The sequence below is a fragment of the Pleuronectes platessa genome, chromosome 15 (genome assembly GCF_947347685.1).
Source record: "Pleuronectes platessa chromosome 15, fPlePla1.1, whole genome shotgun sequence".
NCBI classification, from domain to species: domain Eukaryota; kingdom Metazoa; phylum Chordata; class Actinopteri; order Pleuronectiformes; family Pleuronectidae; genus Pleuronectes; species Pleuronectes platessa.
Genome location: NC_070640.1, coordinates 10917759 through 10938718, shown reverse-complemented (window position 1 = coordinate 10938718; position 20960 = coordinate 10917759). Strand labels below are relative to the sequence as shown.

The 20960-nt window shown below is 41.1% G+C and overlaps 1 protein-coding gene across 2 annotated transcripts in view; it reads right to left on the bottom strand.

Moving 5' to 3' along the window:
- Positions 1 to 20473, bottom strand: part of ppm1e (protein phosphatase, Mg2+/Mn2+ dependent, 1E) — a 38142-nt gene extending 17669 nt beyond the window's left edge. The window contains exons 1-2 of one of the 2 annotated variants that reach the window (XM_053442375.1): positions 20356 to 20473; positions 20029 to 20222 (exon numbers count right to left, since the gene is read on the bottom strand). In XM_053442375.1, the coding sequence (XP_053298350.1) occupies positions 20029 to 20213 (185 nt within the window). In that variant the 5' untranslated portion in view covers positions 20214 to 20222; positions 20356 to 20473. Of the gene's footprint in view, positions 1 to 20028; positions 20223 to 20304 lie in introns of both variants that reach the window. The other variant, XM_053442374.1, reaches the window with a different exon arrangement.
- Between the last annotated feature and the right edge of the window lie 487 nt (positions 20474 to 20960).

Sequence of the window (20960 nt, the reverse complement as noted above, 5' to 3'; positions counted from 1 at the left end):
AAAGAAGCCACCTGAAGCAAAAAGCAAACCTCACATTTGTCAAAACAAAACAGCTTTAAAATGAACAAGTGTCTTATCTGAATATCGAATTTGAACTTCCCTGCGTGGTCACTTTTAATGCTTCCCCTAAACTATATGTCCGGCCATTAACACACTATAGTTTTGATGCAATCCAATAGAACATCTCTGCCATAAATTCTTCCTTAACACAGATAATTACGTTCAATGATTGACGCTGTCAGAGAAGTTCAAGTTTAACTGGCCTATGTTTTTATTATTGAGGTTGTAGTGGAGGTGTTTTATTAGTCTGTAGTACTAATATTTCTAATACTCTCCCACTCATTTGTGTATAAAAGGGAAAGCAGTAGAAACAACCTGCTCCTGCTGTTGGACCTGAGTGTAAAATGTGCCTGAGGTTCAGCTACGGCTGTGGATAAAGTTTTGGAGTTGAATGTAGCTGAATGTTTGAGTCAGCGGTGATTACTGCCTGCTCCCATGGTGCTTACCACAGTCTGGTGTTGCTTTTGTTCTCTGCTGTGCTCGGTGCTGCGGCTGTGTTTAGCTACGATCACGCAGGAGGCTCTGACAGGCTGCTCGCCGTGATAAAACCGGAGAGCTCTGAGTGTATGTGTGAGCAGATGACTCATGCATGCAGCCATGATATTTTTTCTATTTTCTTTTAACCGTTGCTTTTCTACAAGCTCGTTCTTTTCCTACAGAATTAGCCCCGGAGTCGAACAACAAGGTTGTTTCCATAGCAACACGGAAGCGAGTGACTGACAGTCAATAGTGTCAGTCGTCCTGTCTCCAAACCCACAGAACGAGCTCCCACTTCATTATGCTAAATATTGAACCGTTTCCGTGCCAAGCCGAGGTGAGGGTGTAGATCCACTGGAACTCAAACAGCTCTTTTTGATAAGTTCTGCCTTGGGCCCCCCCCCCCCGTCCCTTATACCAGGCATTCCTCATATTTAACCTGGAACGCAGCTCGGCCTTTTTCTGGGAACAGAGAGAAAATCCTCAGGTGACTACCAGCCTCACACTGGGTGCTTGTTTTTATCAAATATTACAAAAGAAATTTAGATTTATTGGCTTTTAAAGGGCGACTGTTACATGAACACAGTATTCTCAAGAGGCCGGAACAGGATTACACAACACTAATAGTGCTAGTAACCCTTAAATCCGTAAATCATGGCATTGCGGCTTCTCCCTTGAGATGGATTTCAAATGACATTGATGAATTAATTTGTCTCCTCAGTCCACACACACCATGTGGCGCTTTAGTCTGTTGCCGGGCTTTCTGGCACCTAATTGTGAGTGGCAAGAATTCACTGATGCCGCATCTGAGCTGCTGGAGCCTCTGATAAATCGTTTTTTTAAAGATAAATAATTATATTTTACTTCAAACTGTCATTCATAATAATTATACATTTACAATATTATAGATTTAACTGAATTGGTTAACTTATTATTAAAAAACCTTCATGTAAGTCTATAAAATCATACATATTTTTCTAAAAACACAGCTGGGCACTGGGGTTTTACTCGAGTAGGAGCAAATGCTGTATTTGTTGGGGACTATTTTCAGCTGTGGATTAAGAGACATTTGCTTTCCCAGTATTTACAGAGCAGAGACCAGATCTATTTGCGATGCATAAATCATTTCCCACATGTAAACTGGTGTTAGAAAAAAAAATGTGTGAGTGTCAGACCAGCTTACACACATTCACACCCGGAGCTACTACTAACGGTTTGCCTGAGGACCCGAGAACAGCTGAAAATGTTGATATCTCTAAACGGATACTTGAAATCGTTGGCCTAATTTTTCTGTTATGCCCATAATTCAGCAACAAAAAGGCTGTTGTATAGTGTGACAATGTTGCGGTAAAGGTTTGGTTAAGTTTAGGCACTAAAACAACTAAGTTTATTTAGGGAAATGTTATTATCTATAATTTGATGTTTTAGTTAAAATGGGTATTCTGTATAAGCTTTGTTGATAAAATGATAAATACTTTCAAGTTAAAGTTAAAGGAACAGTTATCGCCAGGGTTAAAAGGAACCTTCGCTAACTCTTGGTTTGAACCAAACAGGAAAACAAGGAACGGTCTCCTGTGTTGTAACTCGACGTTTTGTCATCCAAGCCACTCAGGTCTCCGCCCTCTGTGGATTTTCTTCGATATTGTCCACTGACTCCTTGACTTTTCTCTGGACAGGAGTTGTTATCAGTCCAAATGTAGTCCAGATGCTATCTATATATGATAGCGTCACATCACACATACAGTTTCTTTTGTTGGGAATACAGTCCCATGTGGAAGTTGGTAAAACTGATGAATAAAGTTTGAAACTTTCAGACTGTGGTATTTGCTTCACCTCACTGTGTTGGTCCAAGTCACAATGTGCTTGTTAGTGCTCCTGAGGTCTGACAAACAACCAGTACAACTGCAGGTGTCACCAGCAGTTTTTTTTTCCTTCAGACGGCTACAGGGGGAAACAATGACCCCAGAGCTGGAAATCCAATTTGACATGTGACATGAAGTTGAGATTCATGCTTCATCACAAGTGTTTGCAAAGAGTATTTTTCAATTTTAATGTTGCAGGACGGTCTGGGATGCTGCGAATGAGATGTCGCAAACACAGCTAGTGAACCCAGTGTGACAATTAAAGAGATTTATAGAACAGAAAGGTGCAGCACACAGAGATTTATACAGAGGGACAGTGTGTATGGGATCGACTCTAAATAAACTATTGCGTGTGTGTTTGTGGTGAGGAAACATGTCGTCCACTGCATCAGTGTCTCTCTCTGACGTGTTCTTGGACAACAACAGATCTCTATGGCACAGAGGACTCAGGCTTTGGCTGCACAGACAATATACTTGTTGGTAGCAGCCATTCATTGTTGGTTTTGTTCTCTTTTATTGGATTTGTGGATAATCCGTGAAAAAATATGGATTATCATGAGACTTTCTTTTAAATCAACACCACCTGAGATGTTTTTACGGGGGAATCTACTGTAGACTCAGTGGCACTGCAGTTGTTGATGCTCACAAAATGGCTGTTTTCATGTAAACACAATGTCTGTGTATCTAATGCAAGGTTGCGCAATAAGAGTAGGCCTATATGGATGTGTTGTTTCGTCCCCAGGAGTATCTCCTGTACAAAGGTGAACTACGAAGACCAGCAGATGTCAACAAAACGTGTGCAGTGTTGTGCCCTCTCAGCGATTCTACCTTAAGTGCACCTCTGGAGGTTTTCTGAGCTCCGCTGATGTAACACTGTGCACTTCAAACGGTGTGGAAGTGATGGGGCGAACCGTGTCTGCAGACGTCACAGAGTGCTGCTCTATGCATTTGCAATGCCGTGTTCCACTTACGATGAAATGCACAATGTTGGCTGCAGAGAGGCGTGTCTAATCCGTCATAAAATTAGAAAAACCTCCGCAGCCACAAAACTCCTGCAGCGGCCCACGGTGCCTCTGAGAGCGCTGCGTGGGCAGGGGATCTACTATTTCAGCAAGACATGTCGGTAACGGGAGCCTTAAAGGTGACACGCTGCAGGGAGAGTGAGCCGTAAAGCATTGCATGTGTCATGTATATGAAAAGGCTGCGGATCTGTTGAAGTGTTCTCAGTTTCCAGATAAGCCTCCAGCCTCTGCTCAGCCTCCACAGATACACCGGGGAACTTGCATGTAATTCCCTCTGAGGTTTTTGAGCAGGCCCAGCGCTGCTCTGCACAAAGGCTTGAGGCAGTGTTATGTAATGCACCAGCTGGATCGTTGGTGGACTGGTGGGAGCCTATAGGGGAGCCACATCGTGTCCTGACCCAAACTATCACTGCAATCACCTTTAATTTGAACCAATTTCACAGAAACGACATTGCGTCTGTGTGTGGTGAAATGTGGGAGCTGCCACGTCTTAGTGACATCACTGATTCACCAACACTGCAGTACTGACTGCTTCAAGCTACTGCTCAAATTATATTCTTTGAAGCTTATTAAGATGTCTGCCTCTAGGGCTTATTTAGAGCCTGGAGGCAATTAGCTTAGCTTAGCATGATGAATGGGAGCAAGGGGAAGCAGTTAGCCCAGCTCTCTTTGTGAATATGCAAACCAACCCACGAGCTATAACTGGTATTTTTGTCCTCCAGTCGTTTGGGGATGGATGTTGTACACTGTGTTTAGAGTGGAAACTGTTCCCCCACACACATTTTTCTATCTTACTTAATCTTTCTGATGTTGTGGCGATTTATAATGTAGCAGCTCTATAGGTTTATGTCACCATGTTTTAATTATTAAAATGTTCATCATCAATGAATCATCATGGCAACCAGGTCTAAATACTACTATAACAATGAGCCTAAGGCACTACTATCATGAGGGAGATTCCAGTCAAAGGCGTGAAAAAAAGGATTAGAGATTTTAAAACGCTTTGATGTTTCGATTGAGACCAAACATGGCACTATAGCTTTGAATTCAACCAAAACTGATCCAGAAAGTAGTTGATTTAAGATGTGGATTGTGTTTAATATGTCTCAGCAGCACAAGCTTTCTTCCACCATGTTTCTGAGCATAATTTCAGGCTTGGTGATTGGAGCTGTAGAAATGTTCCACTTGTGAATCACCGACACTAGTGGGAAAAGGAATGGGACTTTTGTGTATATGGATTTGTTGGGGACTATTTTCCTCCTGGGACATGGTGTTGGATTTTGTTTTCTTTGTTGTGAGAAATGAAAAGATAGAATATTACCAGATTTACATTTGAATACGTCTACTGTCCTCAGTCTGAAACAGATAGAACACCTTCTCTGTAATTGACTAATTTATCATTTATCATATTCTATCACAAAGCCCAGCAAAGCAAGGTCAAAGATTTTTCAAGGCTGTCAAAAGGAAAAGGCCTCAACATGCAGACTTCATCTTATCCCGACCATCTGTTTTAACAGAGTATTAAACTGCTTATCGGATGAAATGCTGGTGATTGTGAACCGCTCCCTGCACACTTAGCGTGCACTGCGGCACTGAAAGCATCTGCTGTGAATCATCGTCTGAATAAATAAAACCTAAACCCCATAATACTTGACAAACTTCAATTGAATCTTAAATCCTTACTTTGTAATTAAAATCAGAAATCAGCTCATTTTTACATAATCTTTTCAGTGTTTTCAAATCTGGCGTTAATGCTCAGCTCAGCACTGAAGAAGCTTTATTCAGTTAAAATGACTACAAAATATGATTGCTTATCCAGACACTGAATTCAATTCAATTACATATCTTAGTCTTTGACCAGTGTTAAATTTGCAAGTCATTTATAACATAGTTTAAGACTTTTCCTGAAAATGTTGAATTGCCCACTTTTATCATTTGATTGAATGTTGTATTCTTTTGGGCCCAAAAAACTAGAAACTGGTTTTAGTTAATGAAATAATAACAATGATGTTGGGCTGATGCGAATGTCGATCAATGTTGAAGTTAATTTTCAAAGGACAAATTAAAATACCTCACCGTGTGTTATTAGGATATTGTGATGATGTGTGATGATTACCCTAAGCATCCTGTCTGTGACCTGTGGGAGGAAGCCAGAGTACAAAACCCAGGCAGACATGGAGATAACAACCCTTCTTGTGATGATAACAGCCACAGTGCTAACCACTGTACCACCTTGCCGCTCCCTTTATTGTCAAACCAAACATTTTCAGCTGCACTAACAGTTAAATAATCAGTATGTTGTCAATTTTGTCATAAAAAATAACTGTATAACTTGATTTACACAAGATACAGTTGTGTTTTAAGTGTGCCATTTTTTTTGATAAAACTGTTCAAACAGTAATTAAGCTTCACCTTTATTCATGAGCTCGTCATTATTCCTTATGTAACCTTCCATTTACATACATTAATGTCTAAAATGCATTTAATTCCACTTAACTAATCATGAAAATCATGATCATGTACAGTTTAATCACCATCTTTTACCTTGGTGTGTGCTTTTATCCAGCTGTCACTCACATTGACATAATTTAATCATTCTTTTTGTGGCTCCTCTGCAGTCATGTAACCACAACCTTCCTCACTCTCCCCTGTTCAGCAGCGTTCCAACACATTGTTCAAGGTCACACAGGTAGGGATTCTAGACCATGATGTGAGCAGAACTGCTTTGCATTCAGTTCATCTACCACAGACATATGACTCATCATTTGAATTATGGACACGGAGGACGCACCCGCTACAGTGGAGCAGCAGCAGAATAGAAAATGCTTCTGCAAAAAGTGTCTGTCCATAATGCTGTGAGAGGAAAAGGAGGACACTGCACACTTTTGAAGGTCGCTGCACTTCCAAAAATGGGGCCTCTCCAGAGCTAAAATTAATGAAGGCGCCTGTTTTAGAGACGTCGATGTGAGCCATGCACTGCTGGAAAGACAAGAGATTCTCCATTTTCTACAGTCTAGTGTAAATTACAACCATGATCCATCAACACACTGTAAAACTGGAAGTGGTTTTACTTTTGGCATCTGAGCAACCTACGACTTATTATCTTCACTGGTCTAGGGTTGCAACATAGTCGCTAAGAAGTAAAATCATACTAAAATAATAATTATAATAACTATTAGATTGTTAAATATATACTTATTCTCCTATATGTATTGGCTTACAAAAACCAAGAGCGCAGTGAGTGTCTACATTGGGAAAAAGGACGAGGTTGATTGATAGGTCCACAAAACACAGGACTTTAATACAGGGCTAGACCAAATCAAGTTTTATTCTTGAAACCATCATTGTTTCTTTTAAACATGATAAATAATCAACAAACTTATGACCATGTTTATTGTCACTCTGACTATTGCTTTTGAGAGTTGTATTCCAGGACTAGGACAAACAATTGACCTGTATCAACGGCTTACATTTCCTAGGAGCTGCAGTTTTATTTGTGTTTACATAGTAACTCTTAAAAGTTTTAAATTCTCATTATATTTGCAAAGTGAATACTGTGGTAACGCCCCGGAACAGACTTCCTTTTTTTTTTCCCGGACAGAAAATAAATGTTGAATGACAGATTGCACAGGAAGATGGCTGTAGTTGTAAGTCCTAGTCCCGTCTGTGTGGAGTTTGCATATTCTCTCTGTGTTTGCATGATTTCCCTCTGGGAGCTCGGCTTTCCTCCCACTGCTCCGGTGAACAGGAGAATCAAAAGAACTCTTTCCTGGGAGTTTGTCTCAGCACAGTGATGGACTGTCCTCAGTGTTTCCCTGGCCTCAGGTGCATGCTGGGTACAGTCACAACTCCCCAGTCATATAGGAGGGTACGACATATTACTACACACCTTAATGTACATCGACACAGTATAATTCTATCTGCTTTAGAGATGAATGAGCGGTGTAACTGATGGGAGCAGCTTCAACTGTCCACTGAGGTTTACTTAGGTTACGATATGAATGGTGCCTAAGTATATATAGTTAAATTTGTATGAGAACATATTGACAAATGAAAATAATAGCATTTAGCTAATATATATATATATATATATATATATAACACTCATATACATACAGCTATCGGTTGGGTTTCCAACCGATAGCTGTATGTATATGAGTGTTATGGGTGTTTGAGTGTTTGGGTTAGCATGTTTGCATGCTTGCTAATCAGCATCAAATCCAAAGTAAAGCTTTTTGAAATGTCAGTAGTTTCAATGGTATTCTGTGAAAGGCTACAAGTTTGATGATGATGATAGCGCTACTTTGAAAACACTCTTATCTGGCAATGAAAACGAGTTATACATTGAAGTGTGGGTGTCTGACAATGAAGATTGTCTCTTTTGACAAAAAAGAGGACACAAAAAGTGCGAAGTGTGCTAAAAAGACTGAACTGGCATTGCACCCCTTTGTCAGACTCATGGCAGAAACTGGCACACATGTGTATACAATATTATCTGCCATTGCAAGCATTTAACAGCCAGTTGTTGTTGTTGTGTTTTGTTTGCTTTCGTAATTTTCTTTCTACAAATAAATCATATATATATTTAAAAAAAAGAAACTGGCACCTAGATTACCCACAATGCAACTCGTACACCAACAGTTGGGTTATTGGTCCTTTATGTATTTAACCATACCTGCCTATCCTGAACTGCCTCTACTTGGGTTCGTTGGAGGAGAGAGAGGATTGAAAGTAGGGTTCGCCAATCAGAGGAAGGGTAGTGGCAGGTCTTCAAGTGAAAAGCGAGTTATAGACATATATAGTTAACTTTCTGTTGTCTAGTTGTTACAGCTCTACAACTGATATAAAGATATCAGTCAAACATCAAGAGACTTTCTTTAGAAAAGGAGACTAGTAATGCCTTGCTTGCACAAGGCAAATTGTTTGGCTGGGGCACTGTAGAAAGGTTACATTAGTATACTGCTGGCTCAATTGCCAGCGGTGGCGGAGGGCAGTGCTGTGGCTGCCCTCTCTGGTAATCCCAGCGAGACACTGTGATTAAGGGATTACTTCTGCAACTAATTTCAAAGGGATAGACCAGACGAGAACGAGGAGGCGTAGAGGAGAGGAAGTCAAAAGCTGGCAAAACGAGGATGAGGATGGATGGAAGTTAAACACCCGGACATGTTGATAAGATAAGCAGTCTCACAGCGTTCCCTTCGCTGATTTAGCTTTGTGGGCATTACCAGGCCTGTGTGTTTTTCTAAGACAAGATGCCTGAAAAGTCACAGAAAAAAAGTTTTTAGGAGAAACCGCGAACAGCTTTAGTTTTCAGAGGTGCTCCAGAAAGCCACAAGGCAGATAGTTCCCAGAAGCCTCAGAGGACATGTATCTCCAGGGGGATCAAATCTCCTGGCTTCCTATTGCTCTGATTAAACAGTGACAAGCCAGTAGACGGACAGATGGTAGCATGCAATACTCAGACTAAAACTAGAAAATTCCACTCAAACGCACTTTCTATGCTGTTGACTTTCATTTACAGCTCGGCTTGTTTAGCGGTAAAGCTTCCTCGTGGGGAGAGGCGGCGACCACAGGAGCGGCGGAGGCATCAGATGTTGTTTTGTAAACATTGAGATATGATAAGAGCTGTATCCATTTTCTTTTAAACTAGTTCAGCCCGAAAGGAGGTCGCTTCACTCTGAGGCAGTACATATGGGACTTCAGAGAGATGGTCTGATTTAAGTTTGTTTTTTTCCCCCTATCTGTATTCAAGAGCATGGTCTTTCAGTTTGACAGAGGATGTCAATCAATCAATTTTATTTTATTTGGAAAGCCCACATTCACAAATTACAATTTGCCTCATAGGACTTAATGATTTCCCGTTTATATTTTATAAAGTTTGCACTCAAACAACCCTTTGCTTACATTTGCTCCACTTGTCCCTAACTTTACTTCTTTTTAAAAGTCCTGTATGGGAAGTTACCTCAACATGGTTCATGCAATGCCGTTTATAAAACCGGTTCCCCATCCACAGTAACGCTAACAGAACCACGAGGAAGGGACATTTGTATTTTTCAGCATTATTTCCTGTTCTCTATTGCTTGGGGAATTTTGACAGACTTGTTAGAAGGCAGAGGAGAAATTCGAGAGTGTTCAAGTTTAAAGTTCAAATTATATTGTGAGCAAGTGCACAGTTTGAGCAGAAGCAGGGGCTATTTGAGTGCGAGCACAAGGTTTTCAGTGAATTTGTTGCTTTACAAAATCTTGAAATCAATAAATGCTGTTCTCAAGCTGAAAGACCACGCTCTTAAATAAAGACAAGAAAAAAAACCAGACTGATATGTCTACTGAAAAATGACAAAAAAGCTAATTTTCTCACTGCGGATAGAATTCCTTTTGAGCTGTGGATCATTGCTGTAGAAAGACACTATGACATAACAGTACCTTGATACTAAAGCTTTGTCTCCTGTGGGTCTGACCTCTGATGTTCTAATTAAAGCAGAGAGAGGAACATATTGTCAGACATGCTCGAGAGGCTGCTCCATGAATACAGCTCCATCCTTCTCATTGAAGGCTAATGCACCTCTTTAATGAAATGAGAAGCTTGCAGTGCCCTACTACGCACCGCAAGGTTACCGCTGTTGCATGTACCCCCCCCCCCCACACCTCCATCTGTCTAATAAAGGCGTAAAATGTCTAAAAAATGTTTAGGAAGTGAAAAGCTTCATAGATTCATCATCATCCATGTTAACACCATCACTCCCTCAGATTCCCGACCCTCTCGGAAAAGGCAAAAAGGATGAGGACCCTCACCATTTGTTGACTGAATAGGAATGTTAATATAAATTGTAAACAAAATCCAACAGAGGCTTCATCCACTCGTAATCTAATCTGAATGCACTTTTCTGACATTTAAAGGAATAATTACACTTCTTTAGAGGAGAGTTAGATGAGAAAATTGATACCCCGCTAATTCCTCTCCTTTAAATATGAAGCTACGGTTGGGAACAGCTGGCTTCGCTCTGTTCAAATGTAATAAAACACTTTAAAGCTTTTATCTACCACAAGCCAAATTCCCCAAAAATGTCCGGCTTCGAGTTCGTGATATACTCCTACACTGTCCTACTGGTTTGGAAGCCGGGGCTGACAGTGGGTGTCACCGTTCCTCGCGCACCTAAATTGATGTCTGCATAAGTAGATGTTTTTCACATGTGTAATTGGTGCCCATGTCAGCACCACGTAGTGCTAAATTGCTGGCTGCGTGCTGATGTCTGTACAGCGCCTTGTGTTAGAAGTCTTCACAGTTCTCACAGTTCTAAGGAATGAAGACCAGACCTGAGGTTGACCAAGTCCATTTTATAAACTGTCTAATTTGATTGTGCATTCTTTTGTTTTTACGGCAACAAGTCTCAGGTCTAAATGTCAACAATCACCCAAATCAAACTGACTGTACTTAATGTCAAATATGTCCATGAGATGCCATAAAACACTACTTACAATTATAGGTGATCATCCCATGTAAAAATATTTGAACAATTTAACAATAAATAGTTCTTTTGTTCTGGAAGATTGACAAACATTGAATTTGTTAGAAAACTATAATTACCTGGAGTCATTTAATTGGTTCCAGATTATTTTTGGTACAAGAACAAAAAATAAGGCTAAGAAGAATAAACAAACTATTTGTTGTTTTTAGTTTCTCTAACGTGAAGATTTGATGAATTTCTTTGTCTCATATTATAGTATAATGAATATGTTTAGATTTTGTGTTGCTGTTAACACAAAACAAGATGAGAAAGTGTCATATTAGTCCCCTCTTGTTTATCTTTTATAGACAAAATCATTAATTGAATAATCAAAAGACAAATAGATATGAAGCATATTATATAAATATATCAAAACTTATGTATTTCATCATTAATCAGCATTACCTTTATGTTTTCAATTGTCATTTTCTAAAATAAGATGTATTGCACATTAAATCTGTCTTTATCGTTCTCTGGTTTACTACAGCTGAAGAGGTCACTTGAGATTCCCCAGTTCTGTGTGGAAACAGCCCCTGGAGAGTGGGAGTGATGAGTGTGTGGGCAGGTGGCCATTACTGCTGCTGTACACTTTAGTATTGGCAGTTCCGCTCTCCAGTGCAGCATCCTACTTCTGCAGGATGGCCTGAGGGGAGCCCTCATTAATAAAGCCCGAGATGGGTTTGCTTGTTCCAAACAAAGCGGGCTCGTCCTTGAAACAGAAGACATGACTAATAAAAGTTAAGTTTCGCCGAAACAGAGATGGTGTGTCAATCACTGGATGATGACAGCAGTTAATAAAACAGTGTAGGTAGGTGACTGCCAGTGCCGACCCTGTGGAGTAGAGTGTACTGCACAGTTTTGCTTGAAATCAGATTTAGGTAAAATACCCTTGTTCTGTAGCCACACAACTGCGTCAAGGTGATTTTAAATTAATTATTAAGAAATTACTTTTTATAAATGGCGGTATTTTTTAAATGGTCACACACATGCCATTCTGTTAGCAGACAGGTGTTAGCAGACAGCAGACAATACATTTCAATACATCCAAATGGACGCATCACCTTTCACACAGCATAACGTTCAATGCAGATTTAAACTGTCCTGATTTTAGTAATATGTTCAGAGTTAGCGGATTGTGATCCTTTCTGTGGGTCTAATAAGCTTAGAATGAGAACTTAATGCAATGTGATTCACAGCAGAGCGGACAACGATTCAGCCTGAGTGCAGCTTCACTGCTAAAAGATACTGATTCGATCATGTGGTGATTCAGAGTCAGTTCTCTCTGACAGTTCCTGCAACTTACAGGCCGAGCACAGACAAAGGTTTGTCAGCAGCGGTAATGAAAAGTAAAGGCATGAAAGATAATGTGGGTGATGTCATTTTAAGGCAAGGCAAGTTTATTTGTATAGCACATTTCAACAACAAGGAAATTCAGAGTGCTTTACATAAGTCTAATCCTGAATTCAAAGTGAATGTTAGAGGCAGCGTGACTGCATTCAAAATCAACTAATGCACGAAAAGAGTTCGTCCTGTGGCAATATAGTTTGACTCTAGTTTATGAGAGATCAGAAAAAAGAAGGAGAAAGGATTGGAGGTGAGTTCAGAGATCAAGTGATGGGTTATCCAGCTACAGAGACAGATAACAGTCGGTTTATAACATCTGTAAGCAGCTATTTATGCTGGTGTACCAACGGCCACACTTGACCAGCTCTGCAAACATGCTGAGCATATTTCTGAACATAACAGCCACTAATTATTATTTTCTTAATTATTAGATTTAATATCATTTAAATCTTTGACCAGAGCCAAGGTTGTGTCTTCAAAATCCGTATTTCTCTGTTATATTAGTTAAAATGGCAGCAGCACCTCACCAAGCTAAAACTGGAGATCGTTTGGTGTTTTTGCCAAAACCGATAAAATGAGTCGCCAATGAATAACCTGATGATTGACTCATCGATTTAATATCTAGACCTAGATATTTTTTATTGATAATCATCTACCTATAGTTGATCACAGCCCTTGTCACGTATATGTATATAACAGCTGAAGGTGCAGTCAGTCCAAACAAACGAAGGGGATAAAATAATAATAGAAGACGGTAGCACATGTCCCCAGCAGCTCCAACAGTTCAACAACACTGATGTCACAATTGATCCTAATGTCCTTTAATAAACTGACAGCTCGTCTAACACCACCTACTCTCCTACTCCTGCTGTGTGTGTGTGCGTGTGTGCGTGTGTGCGTGTGTGTGTGTGTGTGCATGTGTGCGTGCGTGCATACTGTTCAATGTTTGCAGGAGAAAGCCGGATCAACCCCCTAGTTCTTTACAGCTGTTGGAGACATTTCTGTTTAATGAGGTCTAGAAAGGCTCTCCCCTCAATTACAATCTATCAGCTCTCAGTGTGTGTGTGTGTGTGTTTGTTTGTGTGTAGGGTCATTTAACTCCCCCTCTCCCTCCTCTTCAACTCATCATCACTTCCTTGCTAGTCAGTAAGCAGAGGGTAATATCACACTTCTGCCGAGTTTTCCTTTTTTCATTTGAGGGAAATCTAATATAGATCGTACCACTGAGACGAGGCTGCAGTTGCAACAATCCATCTGGCTTTATAATCGTAACTCAGGCCCACACTTGTCATATGGTGAGTCCCAGTGTGCTCTGTTAATTCACTGTACCATGATACCTTCACAGATAAAAGGGCTAGAGAGATCTATAGAGCTTAAATTTATCAGAAAATGATTCCTCATCACTGAAACAATGATGATGTCAGTAAGAAATGACATTGCTATAATTACTCGTTTTGTGTATATTGGGTATATCAAGTTAATGCAGTGCAAGAACTATTCTTAATATAATATAAACTACAGGATTCTTATGTCAGGTTTGCTGATTATTAATGAACAATTACTTCTAATTGTCTCCTGAGCCTTTGTGGTGTAAAGAAAAATCTGAAATGATCTGAAATGTTTCACTCTTGTATCAATATAGGGCAAACAGGAAGTTGTTGAAAGGAAATAAGGATTTACAGAAAAAACAACATAAAATATCAAATGCCAAAATACTCCTAAACAGCTTCAAATCTTCATGGCAAAATTCTCCATGGCTCTAAACTTTACTGGAGGGATGACATTCATACTGCTGCTCCTTTTGAGGGTCGCAGAGGGGTCGGAGCCAATACCAGCTGACATTGGGCGAGAGGCGGGTACACCCTTGACACGTCGCCTACATACAGAGACAAATTCACACTCACATTCACACCTACTGTCAATCTAACATGACCCCAAACTGCAAGCCTTTATACTGTGGCAGGAAGCCGGACTGCCGACACAAACGCAGGGAACATGTGAGAACAATCCAGGCCACGCCTGGATTTGAACACAGAACCTTCCTGTTATGAGGTGACAGTGCTCAACACTACTCGGCGGAAGTACTACTCTGTGTTCACAAAGGATGAAAAGAAAATACTCTTGTGAAAAAATATGTTTCTCTATGGTTGTTTGATGATATTTCAGGGCGCTGCTGTCTAATGCCAAATCCTCACATAGGCATTCGATTTAGTTGACATCCTGTGGCTGTGAAGGTCACTTCATTTCAGCACTCATCAAAACCAGACACTTGCACAGACGCCTCCTCGTTCCTCCTCTTCCTCCACTCACTTATTACCACTCTTCCTTTTGTCGCCTGTCAGAGGAGACGAACCTGAGAGTGGAAGTGAACACATTTACAGAGCAGAGATATCTGGGTAAGTTACGATTAACATTTCATGTGGAAGCGCTAGTTTGAAATTAGGAATTGGGGAAACAAATAACATTAACATACTACCTCTGTACAACATCCACAGAAAGTCCTGAGTGGAGAAGCTAATTAAACCCTGCAGGAGTTACTGGATTATGATTTAAATGATCAAAACCCACTCGCTTTGAAATCAGAGGAAGGCGGCTCGTGTACTTCTCCCCACAACCCAGATGCATGCATGTGTCTGCTTGTTTTATTCACACACAAGCGTCATTTATAATTTAACATTTATAATAATTTTAAGTCATGGAGTACTTCAGAGTAAGCCCTCTGAGGATGCTGACACTCAAAGCCGTATCCTGTTGTTTTAAAATGTGAGTCCTAGCTGCCTGGAGGAAAATTGATTAGAACCTAACTGGCATAATTTTTACGCACACGCACACACGCTCTGGCCACCAACCCAAACTCGTTCTAACACACCAAGTGCTTCACCCACCCCCTATTAACACACACTCGCACACAGAGGGGTTCTCTCTCCTAGCAGAAGTCTATTATTAGCTGTTCAACCCAGAGACAAACTAATGACACGTTGGGATGAATCACCAGCGCTGCTGCCTCCGACTATCATTACACTCACGGCTACAGCTACAGTAGACAACCATGTAGGACTCTGTCCACCATGCACACGCACGCACACACTCATTCCATCAGTCTGTTTGAAGAACTGCAGGAAAAGTTCTCGCCCATGAGCCACTAAGACCCTCGTGTCTGCAGGTTCTCACAGCGTCATCTATAAAACCTGATTCAACTAATAACCCTTAAACTGGCGTCCAGAGATCAATTTTTTATTTAAGATTATCTCCAACTAGTGTGTTCACTGCCAAGTTTAATTTGCACTGGGTATTTAACTAAAGAAAATGTGTCCATGGTACCTAGTATCGAAAAACTGTCACGTCTGGTCATATTGAAGATCTTGTTAACTTGTTATTTTAATTGGTAGGTGATTTAAAGCAACACAAATCCTGATCTTATAATTGTTTGTTTTGACATTTCCCAGAGTTTTTCTTTCACGTACAAAGAACAGCAAGGACAGGGTTTTTGTTTACATCACATCGACACTGGTCGCCAAGTTGATGTCTTCCTCTGTGTCTTCTACATGTGTGGCTCCTCTTTTTCATCCCGAGATATCTTTATTCTTTCAGTTCTGCATCCGTCCCATGAAGGCTTCTGAACCACTTTTACCCGCACCACATTTACGAGTCTCCAGAATTCACCTTGGGGAAAAACACTGATCGCATCAGTTCTCTTTATCGGCAGATACATAAAGTTGATGTATTGCAACTGGGAAAGAAAATCATAATTTCCAGCTACAGCAGACAGCTTTTCACAGAGGAAAAGGCTATAAACACCCATTGTGCACTACCTGCTCGGCACCAAACTTCAGACACTGTGAGGAACTAGTGCAGCTTTAACAGCTCAGGATCGTGACGGAGCTAAAAGAGGGTGAACTTTGTACTTACAATAATTCTGTGGACTGAAAATTGACTCCAAATGAATGATAATGTTTCAGTGTAGCTGCCTTGCTGGCCTGGGGGTCAGAGCAATGGGCACAAACATCTCTCCTAGAGTTTTCTAGCCTCATTAATCTGGTAGTTTTGTTTATCCAGCTGCATGGAAAAATTACAGTTTTGCTCCATTCTCATCGCTCTAAGCATCGGTTCCAGTCACAGCAGGAAGACAAACCTAATTATGGTTTAACTGCACATCATAACAAGTTTATCCTGTCTACTGTATCTATGTAAATACCAAAACTTTTGATAAATAAAGGGAAGAATATTGTTATTGATATACCTCATTTCCCAAGTATTTAAATCAGTTCTGAAATTTGGATTTCACATCTTACTAGCTCAGCTAATTAATCAATAAGTTGATTGAAATAACAAATGAATCACGAAACAAAAGTTCTACGTTCTCATTTGTGAGGATTTTTCTGGAAAACAAGGATTTTGATCAACAATAAGTGAGAATTAAGCCTTTTCCGCCATATGATTTTAAATTGAAGGATACTTTTTCATACAACAATCTTTTATTTGGGAACATTTTATAGATTAATCAATAATGAAGGTAATTAATACAAGTCTCATTTGCAATTTAAAAATTTATTTGATGAGACCCAGCCCTGTGTTTGTCAGACCTCTTGCCCATATGTCCTTTTCATTTATTTTCCAATAAGATGAAAAGATTAAAGAGAGGGGTTTTACCACCGTGTAAATTCTCTGATGGAATTTAAGTATAAATATAAAAGTATCAGATGTTTTCCTTCTCAACTTTATTGAGAATAAGAAAGAAGCAAAATAACGCAGTTTTCTGCTTGCATCGGTTCTGGAGTTATCTAGAGCACAGTTATCCACCTGACACATATAAAGGATTCTGTCAAACCATGGCTGCTGCTGCTGCTGCTGCTGCTGCTGCTGTGTTCACGCCGACCACAGAACACCATTATTACATGGTGCAAGGACTCCTGGGTTGTTACTATAGCAACTGATGTATACAATGTAAAGACATGTCAAACAAAGACACGGATCAGACCTCGTCGTGTGCACAGTTTCCCACGTGAACAGAGGGCACAGCTTTCACTGGCAACAGGCAACGTTGATGGAAGCATAATTGATACATTAGATCGTGTGTCAGCTCTGAGAGAAAGTTGATACCTGATCTGTGTTCCCAGTTTCTCTTCTACCAGATAACGAGCCTGCATGTTCAACTCCATTTAAATACTGACGCAGCTCATAGGCAACAAACCTCACACGCACACAAATGTGTGAGATCAACTGTCATTGCGTTTGTCCATTAAAAATTACAGTCAGGTTAATAACAGGAAATGTTCCAACAAGTCCTCTACATTAAACAGAAAAAAAATATTTTTGGTATTACCCTTTATAGCCTAGAAGTGTTTTCTGATGTGACGCGACAATTATACAATAAAGAAGATGCAGAAAGATGAAGATGGCCATTCCTGTGATGATTCTCTGTAGGTAACAATTAAAAGCACTGGGGCAGGGCCAGTGGGCGATGTCATCCAGGGCTGACATGATGTGAGCCCAGCATCGTGATTGCTGCCGCCCACACACAAACACACACAAGCACAGCTATCGTTGATACGGCTTTGCATCGACTTCCATATGTTGAGGACAACATAACCAAAACCCAAAGACCTCAGAAATGCCATTTTACTTCATCGGGACCTGGGTCCCCATAAGGTCTGCTGGTCCCCGACGAGGTCAGTGATTATGCAGGAAGAGGTCCTACAGAGGTAACAAAAACAAGTACAGAAACTAACACACCTTTGCTCATAACAAACAAGAGGCAGGTATACTACAGATTTGTAATATAAGACCTTTATGAATATTTACACTTTCGGCCATTTGCTCAACAAATTAACTCTTAATCTGAACAACAGACTGATATATTCATGTACGTTTAAACTCTAAAAGGGAGTTACTGGTCGATACGGTCTCCTAGGATGAACTGTCACGAGGTGATGAGCCAACAAGTGATTCATCTACTTCAACAAGTCAAATAAGTCACTACCTCGGCCAGAAAAAGACAGACAGAGGGATGTGATACAAAGCTGGCTGAGGCTATTTTGGTACATTTGGCCATTTCACAAAGCCAAACTGGACCGATTCCATTTAATTGACTGGGGTAACTCTGGCTTTCAGCATCATAAGGAGGACATTAGGCATCACACACCAATTTGTTGAGATGTCCACTAAAATCTTGCAACAACCAGTTGTCATGCCATCACATGTTTGTGGATTGAAGACATGTAGTTGGATTCCACCTCCACAACCATATAGATCTTATCCTCTGTGGCTTTGTATCAAAAGATGAGTTTTCTAACTAAATAGAGAACTACTCCTTAAACCTAAAAGATTATTTTCTTATTCTATTTGAAAAAATCCTCACTTAAATTAATATTTGGGGAAATATTTTCAGTTTCTTTTCCGAGAATTAGATGAATTTAAACGAATAAGATATAAGTGGATAATCAGCGCCTGTAGAACTAAACTCTTTCTTTCAGCTATATGAGACTGGCTCAAGTCTGTGGTCTTATACCTGCCAACGACATATGTGCTCTCCATCACTGCTGGAGTGCATCCTGACCTTCTCACACGTTAAGTGCCATATACTGTACATGTGTGCCCATCAGGTCCGGTGAAGTCTTTTTCAGACAAAGCAACAGTCTCCTTGCCACTATTCGTGCCCTAGATGAATCCTTCCACCATGTTCTCCCCAGCACAGTTTCCGCACCTATTTTGGATTTTAAACCAGGCCAGGCAGCAGACAGCTCAGGGCAGAGCTCTCTCTCCGCAGCTTTAGAATCAGATCTCAGTGCAAATGCGTCTGCAAAGTTTGCCCCTGTCTTGAATCGCTGGATTCTGAGGAATTTAATTCAGTGATTCAAATCATGAATAATGCACGATATGAATCATTTCTCTGTGAGATCTCTGAACCTGGTTGTGAACATGCATCCTGTGTTCTGTCTTTCCTCTGCAGTGTGTGGGATCTAGATGTAAAACATGTCCTGTACAGGTTTGAGTCATCGTGTGATATATTTCCAGGTGGCAACACTTGGAAATCTGGGACAATTCAGTGCGTGTCTTGGATTTCACGGTGTACCGATCAGTCTGACGATGGAGGCTAATAACGTAACCGGGGGATGGTTATTTTTAGCCTGCCTGAAGATGCGCTCAGCAGTGATGGCGATGGCTTCCTCCCCCTCCTACACCACGATGACGTCGAGCTGTTACGCAAAACCAGGGGTTCACCTTTTGTGGATCTACAGCTCTGTCAGCGATGGCGTCAATTTATGGCAAATTAAAACATAGAACAGATAAACACACACACACACACACACACACGCACACACACACACACGCACACACACACACACACACACACACACACACACACACACACACACACACACACACACGGGGAGACTGTATAATACAATGCAGCATAATACGGCCGTGCTGTTAGAAGCAGAACTGATGCGCTTGTAACTTCTGCTTTAGCTTTCATTTCCCAATTGAAGCAAATGAACGTGATGCTGGTCACACCTATCAGGGCATGAGGAAGGTACCCGGGCGTCCAAGCGAGCATCCCGGCTTATCTGACCCAGCCAGGGTCGAAGCCCGCTCACCTCCACACTCACACACACACACACACACACACACACACACACACACACACACCTCCATCAAACACAGCACGACAACTTCACTGTCCTTTTTCTTTGTCGATTTCACGTTAGAAACGCAACAAACACCACAACATGCCGTGAGAGAAAGTGTACACTTAACTATTTGTAGAGGTGCTGGAGACACAGGTCGAGACATTCCCCCTCCACCTCGTCCTCAGACACCTGGTCCGACAAAGGGCGCATCGGCACCGGGTCGCTCTCCTGCAGCGGCATCCTCATCTCCCGGAGGAAGAGCTCCAGGAACCGTCGGAAGGTCTTCTCCTCTGCTGAAGAGCCGGCCATCATTTCTCATTCCTGGACAGATAGAGACAGCTCCGTCCGTCAGTATGGCTCCGCTAACTTACCGGGATGAGAAGACACGAGTCGGTGCACTAACCCAACTACAGGAGTGCCAGTGCCACACTACCACAGTGAACGTGCTCTGTACCGGAGGAGCTGGGCCGTGGACTGCTGGTGAGTCTGGGAGCGGAGGACCGGGCTGGACGAGCAGGAGCGATGTGTCTGAGGCTTCACCGCCGAGGAGGAGCTGTCACAAGCCGGACTCGGTCCCCATTCACAGCCAAGCGGGGGCGCGCGTCGCGTTATCGGGGATTTCGCACGATCAGAGGGCAGTGACGTCGGAGAGAGCTCAAGTGCGCGCACGCAAACTCGTGTCGTCAGGCGTCCGAGACCTTCTGGAGAGGCTTTGAAGGTGGTTTCATTAATGAGTTTTTAATAGAAACCTTTTACTCGTTCGTGTTTTTCAGGGGTACTCACATCTTTTATTTGTATAATATTATTTATATGATTGTTAAATATATGTAATGCTAAAGTAATTGAATGTAGAGCATGATGAGCTAAAATATGATTCATTCTTATATAACTATGGTGGCCATGTAGTACAAATCACATCAGAAAATCACTACACACAACACATAAGAAAAAACACAACAACCAATAACAAAAGCACAAAAGCAAAATAGAAAACCCAATCACAAAACATCACAGTAAATAGGAACATATAACGACAACAGAACAGCAACTTAGACAACA